At 36.2% G+C, this 9985-nt stretch overlaps 1 protein-coding gene across 1 annotated transcript; it reads right to left on the bottom strand.

The window, feature by feature from the left end:
* Positions 1-215: 215 nt before the first annotated feature.
* LOC118800820 (olfactory receptor 1571-like) lies at positions 216-8163 on the bottom strand. The gene is made up of 2 exons (XM_036560963.1): positions 7219-8163; positions 216-254 (listed from the first exon to the last, which is right to left on the bottom strand). Exons 1-2 carry the CDS (start codon positions 8161-8163, stop codon positions 216-218), a joined length of 984 nt encoding a protein of 327 aa, XP_036416856.1.
* Between the last annotated feature and the right edge of the window lie 1822 nt (positions 8164-9985).

Genomic DNA, 9985 nt, shown 5'->3' with positions numbered 1-9985 from the left:
TCTTGCTTACTCCCCTGCAAAAAATTACAATGCTGAACATATTACATTACCACCTCAGGTAAAACTAATCCAGCTCTAAAAAGGCTTTAGATAAATGCATTCATTTAGGCTAACATACTAGCATAATAATAAAAAAAGGAAGAAGAAAAAGAACAAGAAGAAGAAGAAAAAGAAGAAAACTGCAACAACAACAGGCCTTGACTAATATTTTGTTGTTAAAAACTGTTGATCTGTGTCAGGTTTATATCCTCTAACTGCAATGGGAATTAAATTAATTAGCATTTTAATTTAAATTCTTTCAACAGTACAATAATTTTACATAGTCAGAGAAGATGAAATCCAAATGAGTAACTATTTACAGCTACACCTGGTTATTTTAGATGTACATCTGTGTAACCTGTAAAAAAAAAAATATATATATATATATATATATATATATATATATATATATATATATATATATATATATGAAATATCCTGACTATATGGTCAAGATTTTTAAAAAGTAAAAAAAATGTAGTTCTGTTTAACACTATCCTGTACATTCTTTATCATTATCGTCAAAGTTAAGATGCGATCTCATTTAAAAGTTCTCATTCTTTTTTACTTCAAAAAATAAAACTGGGACATTGTTAAGTTTAATTATCTGAATTGTGTTTAACTGACTAAAATATAAGAGTTTGTTGGCTTAAAATGTATTATTTGCATGGAACTGATGTAAGTCTAACTCTGAGTGAAAATTAGTCAGGTTAAAGTGATTTAATAAATGTGTCAACAGCTCTGCTTTTCTGTCTGCTCAGGTACGCTTGCATGAACAGAAAGTGACATCACAACGCTGGAGGTAAAAAGACAGTGGGTTTTTTCATTCCCTCTTTTCTGTCAAGCAGCTAAACAGGTAACTGTCTCTGCAGTATATCTTGCATTACAATGTAGGTATTGCAAGATTATTATTTGTTAGTAATGTAATCTTCTGTGGTAGAAACAGTGAAATGCAGCAATTTCTTTGTTTCTAAGTTAACATTAACTTTTTAGTTTTATGCTTTTTGTGTACCTTTAGCTAAATAGTGCAAGTCTGTTACTGTTGTTGCGTTTGCACCATAGATATACATATCATCTAGATGCCGCGTTGTCTGTTGTTCTCTATCTGAGGCGATATGTCTGCGCGTCCACCATGTTGGAGCGGTCAAGGTCCGCTTGTGAACAAATTCACTTGTACTGAGAAATGATGAGTTCTCAGAATTAAATCGGCCATACCTTCCTTATTACTCAACCGATTTTCACCAAATTTGTTTTGTTACAATCCACAGACATAGATTAATCTAGGCTGCGCAGGCTGCTCTCGGTAGCTTTTATTTCTTTAATAACTGATCATGCTAATTAGCCATCTGGACCAGCAGAAAAGTATTCAGTCTGCATCTGACATTAAAAACCGACACACACACACACCAGCAAATCCGTCAATGTGTGAAACACATCTAATCTTAATCCACATAAAAATCCACATAAACCCCCCAAAACACAGTAAGAAGGACGAAGCTGAAGTTGCCTTATTATGTGCCAGCTTCTTCTTCAAGTTTTCCTGTTCCACCTTAAATAGTGCAGCAGTCACTTTTTGGCGCCTGAAGCTGCACCTTTTAAGGTAGAACGGGAAAATTCAAACAGGATGCTGGCTGAGGCATCATTTAAGGTGGAAATTCGAACAAGAAGCTGGCAAATAAGAAACTAATTTCAGCTTTGTGTAATGTGCTAACGTTAGTTTACGTAGCTACAAAGCAATATCACCATTGTAAATAAATAACTAATACATCAAGTTAAGAGCCCCTGTATAGACTATTAAATGAAATAAGCTTAATATAAAACCGAAGGAAAAACAGTCACATCAACAGGTTCTCTGAGCTTCAACAACCACACGGCCATCTACACATAAACATCACACAAACATTACGCATCACACAAACATGAGTGTAGATCGCTGCGTTCCCTCCGTTATATAATCCTATCCTTTTTGAGTGCGATATTCTTTAAATAGTATAATTTTGGACAGTATCTTAATTAAACTGCGGCTCTGTGATGGTACTGAATGCAGTCCAGCAGCGATGTTGACCGCCCTAAAATGGCAGCGCTGTTGACGTGCCTGACGGGACCCAACGCGGCATCTAGGTATGTATATCTATGGTTAGCACGTTAGCGGGTTAGTTCGCGGTTAGTGCGCTAGCATGCGGGTTAGCTCGGCGTTAGCGTGTTAGCACATTAGCTAGTGGGTTAGTTCGCGGTTAGCATGTTAGCTAGCGGGTTAGCTTCTGGTTAGCTTGTTAGCACTTTAACTTGTGCATAAGTTCACGTTTAGCGTGTTAGCACGTTAGCTCGGGCCTAGCACAGTACCTTGGGTTTAGCACCATAGATATACATACCTAGATGCCGCGTTGGATCCAGCCAGGCATGTCAACAGCGCCGCCATTTTAGGGCGGTCAACATTGCTGCTGGACAGCATTCAGTGCCATTACAGAGCGGCAGTACAAGAAAGATACTGACCAGCATCACAACTTTTTAGTGTTTGACAGTTTCTTACTGTGGATTAAATATATCAGGAAACCAGCTGGAGTGATTATACGTGTTGAAGGGTAAATTAGCAGGTATACATTAACTCCAGTGTTTATTTGTTAATTTATTGTTAAAACTATGTTAGAACAATCAGCAGAGCTTTATTTTATCGCAAAGGAGGATTATTTTATTTATACTTAAAAATGTAATTCTCCTGTGCAGCTGGAACAGGGCCATTAAAGAGCTGCATATTGCTGATCTACTCATACCACAAAAGATGAGCCTTACAGTGCCGGCAGTTATCCTGGACGGCACACAGGGCAGGGCTCAGGAACTGTTACCGTTGCATTGCAGCAACTCATTTGTTGTGGGGTTACTTTGTGGCGGAAAGTGTTGTAAGTATTAAAGCATATTCGGTATGACCCTCAGGGCTTCTTTGATTTATTTTAATTCTTTATTTTGTATAAAGGCAACAGGACACTCAAGGTCAGGTGTTACTGCAAATAACATCATGGCTGTGATGATCTACTGCAACCAAATCACAGGCATGATGTTACTCGCGATAACACACGACCTTGTTCTATTGTTTAAAAAAAAAATGAAATGATCTTTCAAATGGTCACATCATGTCATATAATAGCTACAACGCAAATTAACATAACTGGTTTGTATGATGGTTTAAAGGCAAATGTATATACAAACATAAATCCAGAGCATTTGGACATAATGTGAAATGCGAGTAAAGACAGAAAACAGTGGGTAACATGTACATCTGTGAAAGCACCATTAACACCAAACAGATTGTGGGGAAACATATGCTGCCTTTTAGGCGCTGTGTTTTTCAGGGACATCCATGCTTATTTCAACATGACAACACCAAGAAACATCCAGCATGTGTTACAACAGCATGGCTGTGTAATCAGACAGTGCTGGTGCTATACTGACCTGTCTGTCTCTCATTGGGAAAGCATAGAACATTATAAAGGGCAAAATATGGCACTTAAAGGCCCTGTACAGTTGAACAACTAAAGACTTGCACAGAGAATGACAAAACCGCTTTTAAAACTGGATCAGCTGGTGTTTTTAGTCCCCAAATGATTATTAAATGCTATTAAAAGGAAAGGTGATGTAATACAGTGGTAAACATGCTCCCATCCCAACTTTTTTGGAGCGTGTTGCATGTATCATAATTAGAATGAGCAATGAGCATATATTCACAAAAAAAAATACAATTCCCCCCAAAAAGAAAAGATAAAATATCAAATACTTTCTCGTTTTATTGGCATTTCACATATTTTCCCAGTTTTTTAAATTGGGTTTGTATTTAATGCTGCTAGTTTGCTTGTTTTTGCTTTGTTGTGGTTTTATGTTATATGTTTATTTTATTTCGTCATGAAGGGCCTAAACTGTGAACTTGCCAGGAGTTACTGTACAGTAATTTTTGGTTAGGAATTGGCATTATTACCTTTACAATAGTTTTTGCAGCATCTGAAACTGGACGGCTGAAGTGGAGCTGTATTTATACTCTTTTATTTTATAAGGTCCACCAAACATATTGTCACTACAGGGACAAAGCCTCGTATCTCCATTTTAATTTAATTTAATTTATTTTTTCAATTATTATGAATTGAAAACACCAGTTGCCTTTACTCAACAATATAAACGCATGGTGATCTTTTCCATTGACAGATGGGGTTGGGGGTGACTGATATTATACAGCTATATCTTGTAGCAGAGTATGACTATGGTGGGTTTATGTGATGAAGTGTGCGTTAAGTGTACATGCAAAGAAGGTGTACCTAATTACCTAGAAACTGAGCTATTTACATTTATTTTTAAAAGGATGCAGCATTGCCACTGGAGTTAGTTCGGAGGTTCGAACAAGAAATGTATCGAGTGTATTTTCACAAAATACTCTTGTTGATGTTTGTCATTGAACTAAGGGACTATCAAAATCCATGGAGAGTTTAGTTGCACTCTGATCAGTAACATAAGTGAACCCTATGTGAACAATAACATGTAGCATTTGTGTAGGGATTCATTTTAATGGTATATTCCTGTTTCCTTCAGAATGACCAAATAGAAACCACAAGAAAGTTCATACCTGAACGAAGCCTGGAGAAAACTCATCCCAAAGAACTTGGTTGGTACACCTGACCTTTTTAGAGGACTTTATTAATGTTTAGCTGTTTTATTTGGCCCTGCTCAGAGATTATGTTGGCATTTAAGCGGAAATGTTTACATGTCTGTTATAGTGCAATGCTTTTTATGCCAGTACATTGTGCACACCTAAATTGTGACTGCACTCATCTGTTATCAAACATAATTTGGATGAAAAGGGACCATCATAGGACCACTAATGACAGGATATTATTATAAAACTATAGCCCAACAGGACCATGGTTGAGCACGCCTTCTCTGGTCCTTCATCAAAGGTTAGAATAGTTAGAATGACCACAGGACTAGGATACAAATTTTGCATGGGGGGAAACAATCAGTATCAGTAATCAGTAGCCACTTAGCAGCTTTTTCTGGGACAATTCCAGTGTGAACTGTTCACAAATCCGGGCCACTTATGCTTAATTTGCAATCCAGGTTAGGTGCAGTTGTGCGTTTAATTTTTGGTTTATAAAATTACACTGGTGTCTATGTGGCCCTGATCTGACAACCATGAGTGGACCTCTAAGTGCCATCAATCCTTATGGCAAGTGGGCCAAAGAAAACTGGGAGGGTATTTGCTGTCTGAAAAAATCATTTAAACTGTATTTTTAAAGGAAAATACTACAAAGACAACATAGCAAATGTTGAAACTGAGATATTTTATTGGTTTCAGAAAAATATAGGCCCATTTTGAATTGATGCCAACAACACGTTCCAAAAAAGTTGGGACGGGGGCATGTTTACCACTGTGTTTCATCACCTCTTCTTTTAATAACACTCTGTAAGTGTTTGGGAACTAAGGAGACCAACTGCTGTAGTTTTGAAAGTGAAATGTTTGCCCATTCTTGTTTGATACAGGATTTCAGCTGCTCAACAGTTCAACGTGTCCTTTGTCGTATTTTTCATTTCATAATGCAGCAAATGTTTCACTGGGTGACAGGTCTGGACTGCAGGCAGGCCACTTTAGCACCTTGACTCTTTTAATATGGAGCCATGCTATTGTAATGCGTACAGAATGTGGTTTGACATTGTCTTGCTGAAATAATCAATGCCTTCCCGCAAAAATACGTCGTCTGACAAAACATGTATATATCGTTCAGCATTAATGGCGCCTTCACAGATGTGCACGTCACCCATGCCATGTGCACTAATGCACCCCTATACCATGTTTTTTCATGAATACTGGCTTTTGTACTGTGCACTGATTATAAGCTGAGTGGTCTTTAGCCCGGAGGACACAGTGATGATTTCCAAAATCCACAATGATTTCCAAAAAGAATTTCAAATGTTGATTTGTCAGACCACAGGACACTTTTCCACTTCCCCTCAGTCCATTTTAAATGAGCTCAGGCCCAGAGAAGGTGGCAGCATTTCTAGATCCTGTTTATGTATGGTTTCTTCTTTGCGTTTTAGAGTTTTAACTTGCATTTATGGATGCAGCGACAAACTGTTTTCACAGACGGTGGTTTTCAGAAGTGAAACAAATCTTGAGGGGATAACTATTAAATGCTGAACTAAAATCAATGAACAGCTGTTTTACTAAAATCAATGAACAGCTGTTTTATCCTTTCCCCAGATGTACACTTATTACATTTGTGTGATTTTATTTACTGAACAACAGTCATAGTTATTTTATCCGTGATTTTTACATTTTTACATTTTTCAACCTCTCTGTCACTTACAATTAAAAGGGATTTTTTTTTGTTGTTGTGCCTTTAAGTCTGATGTATGTAAATGGTTTGTTTTATAATTGACTGCACTCATTCAAAAAGCAGTCTGGGGTGAAACACTGCTTATAACTTCAGTGTAAGTGTAAGTGAAAGGCTAACTTGCTGTAAGCTGAACAGGCACATATATGTAAATGCATTGGTTTTCATGAGATCACAAAATAGTTTGTGCAGCTTTATTTCAATATGTAGACTATAAATGCTGCATTTTTAAACTTTGACACTGTTTACATATAACATCAAACATTTATCAAATGAAACATCTTGAAATATTTTTCATCAAATTAAACATCTGTGATTAAGGTAGAAGAATGACATAAAATGTGAATATACACCATCACTGGCTAACACACCAGAAAATTCCCTGACATGTAGACATACAGAAATTAGCATTATCTTAGTGATTAATTTTTTTATGTGTTTCCTGCCTTGGCACCTGCTCCATCTATGTTTGTTTTATCTGTTTGTATTGATGAAAACAATGGCTACATAGCGGTAAACATGAAAAACAACCATGCAGGTTCAAAACATTTTTGTAAGATTTTTTTTTGTTTGTTTTATAATTATTTAAGCAGTTTACAGACATTAATTGAAAAGTTCATTGGGCTATTTCATTAATATTTAAAGGAGTAGGATAATGGAAGCCTGAAGGGAGGAATTTAAGCCTTTTAATTGAATGCAAACAACAATGAATGATTCTCTACTTTATACCAGAAAGCCAAACTATACTTATTATATCATTTTAATTCTTCTCAGTGCTTTTCACAGGATCCTCCATTGCAAAGTTCACCTTGATTCGTTTGTAGAGTACTTTAATAGACTGCAATACCTCCTCTGTCTTCAGAGTATATATGATGGGGTTTAACATGGGTGGAATTGTTTGTGTTAGGACTGAGTTAATTATCCTAGTATTTGGATGAATGTATGTTGTAAGAGCAGTAATATAAACACTGAATATTGGGAGATAAAACATGGCCACTAAAATGAGGTGGGAAGTGCAGGTTTTCATAGCTTTAAATCGCTCAGCACCATGTGAGATCTTAAGCAATGCAAAAGCAATACAAACATATGAGACAGCTATTAGTATCAATGGAAGGCAAAGCACAATAGCAATATTGAAATAAGACACCATGTAATTAGGAGAATTATCATTACAGGCCAGTCTGAAGATGGGACCATGATCACAGAAATAGCTGTCAACTGTGGTGGATCTACAGAAGGACAGTCTGGTAATCAGAGCTATACGAACAATGACAAAAGATATAGAGAAAAGCCATATAACACCAATGATCAGAGTCATTGTGGTTTTGGTGACAATAGCATGATACCTCAGAGGAAAACATATAGCAATTACTCTGTCAAACGACAAAGTAAGCAGAGTATAGGACTGCAGGGTAATACAAAGAAAAACAAAGAACATGCTTGTCAGACAGTCTTCATAAGGTATGTACTGGTTCTCGCGCAGAAACATGTCTGCATACTTAGGAATAACCGCAGAGCTTCCACACAGATCAGACAAGGCCAGGTTGAAGACAGCTATATACTTTGCTGTGTGCAGAGTTCGTGCCAGATATATAGTGCCTATTATAAAAGAATTTCCTAAAACAGTCACAGCGTACACAAAGCACAAAAACATATAGTAATACTTCGCATATGCCATGTTGTACAATCCACTGATGTAAAAAGTTGGAGGGCGAACGAATGTAGCATTCTCAAAGGAGACTACGGAAGTCATGTCAGTAGACTGGTCTTAAATAAAATGTAAGAACAGTTATAGACCCTTCAAACAGATCATCACATTAAAAATCATCAAAACATAAAAGTAAATAAAAATGAGTAAGAGAATTTTTAACATACAAAATGAATCAATAGCGAATGACAATTTCTGTATAACTAATCAACACCTATGAAAGAAGAATGCAGGATATTAAAAACTCATCTACAATGGTTTCTCTCAAGACCTTCTGCAGTGGGACAAAACCTTTTGGAGCAGAATTTCAAGAGAGATCAAACATTTATAACTGACATATGTTTACGTCATCTTCAAAAGCACACCTCCAAAAAACACAAATCTCTATGGACAAGGTAGTATGCTAATCTGGAATACCTTTGCAGTGAATTACAAAAAGCAGTAAAGGATTCTCTTATTAATTAAATTGGTATAATAAATGATAAATCAGGACAGAATGCAGGATTATGATGGTTACGCATACAGTGTAACTGATGCTGACTATTCCAGCAGTGTTGTCATGTCCAAAATGAAGATTTGCATAAAATGCAAGTGAATCCTGGAATGTCAACAAAATCAGATGTTTTTTCAAGTGTACCTTCTTAAAGAAAATGGATCAATAAAGAACCATTAACACTTAAAGAACACCTTGCATTCTGAAAGGGTTCTTTGAATTGTGAAAGTGTTCTTCAGATTGATGGAGAATGTGTTGTAGATGGTTTTATATAGAACCTTTTTGAAAAGGGTTCTATATATCACCAAAAAAAGGTTCTTCTATTGTTACAAGCTGTATAGAACCCTTTCTAAAAAAATGTTATACATAGGACCATTCTCCAATCTGAAGAACTATTTAACAATGCAAACAATCCTTTAATCATGCAAACTGTTCTTTGAGTGTTCATGGTTCTACATAGAACCATTTTCTTTGCTAAAGAACCCTTGAAGAACCATCATTTTTAAGGGTGGTGAGTGTAGAACCATTATACTAATTGAGAAAACATATGAATTGGAATATACTTAAAGTGGCCGTGACTGTTACTCCGATGACACCAATCATCAAGTGCTTACCTATCTGAGTTGTGTTCTGAGTGTGCTTTTGCGCTCACCCTGAAATTTTCACAGTGATCAGCAAGCTTTTTATATATTATTATATGTTTATATTTAAATATTTATAATAAATACATTACTTTTTGCTTATTATGCATTATGGATTAACATAATGCATTATGAGTAGTGTCCATAAAACATAAGAGATTGTAAGCTGAATTTGTCAGTTTAAGTTAAGCATACTATACTAAAACCTCTTGCAGTATTAAGAGTGAAGCTTCAAGTTGAAGTATTTGCTGGAGGACTTACTGAAACATACTAAGCAAAGCAGATCACAAGTTTCAAATGTAAGATTTTAAACTAGTGGTGCCATGAGTAGTATTTTACCCAACATAGGAAAGTCAATGTACATCACTGTTAGCTTGATGATCCACAGAAACTTCATGCTCAGTGTGATGTCAGAGGGGGTTTCAGGGGAGGGGCCTAATGGGTACTTGGATTGATGTAATGTGATGTAATTTTTTAAGTGAGAGTGGTGGTTAAGGAATGTGCATTGTATTAATAACTCTAAGGACACCCATGAGAAATTAAAAAGTGCACTTATGGATTCTCTCATAAATTAAGTTGGCATAATAAATAATCAATCGGTACAGAATGCAGGATTATGATGGCTGTCAGCAGTGTAATACAAACTTACTTCACCAGCAGTGTTCAGAGGCAGGATGGCACCAAGTAGTGCCAGACACACACACACACACCGTTATATAAGTATGTATGTATG

Source organism: Colossoma macropomum, unplaced genomic scaffold, assembly GCF_904425465.1.
Source record: "Colossoma macropomum unplaced genomic scaffold, Colossoma_macropomum, whole genome shotgun sequence".
NCBI classification, from domain to species: domain Eukaryota; kingdom Metazoa; phylum Chordata; class Actinopteri; order Characiformes; family Serrasalmidae; genus Colossoma; species Colossoma macropomum.
Note: the sequence above shows the minus strand (reverse complement) of the source record. Positions and strands in the feature narration are given on the sequence as shown.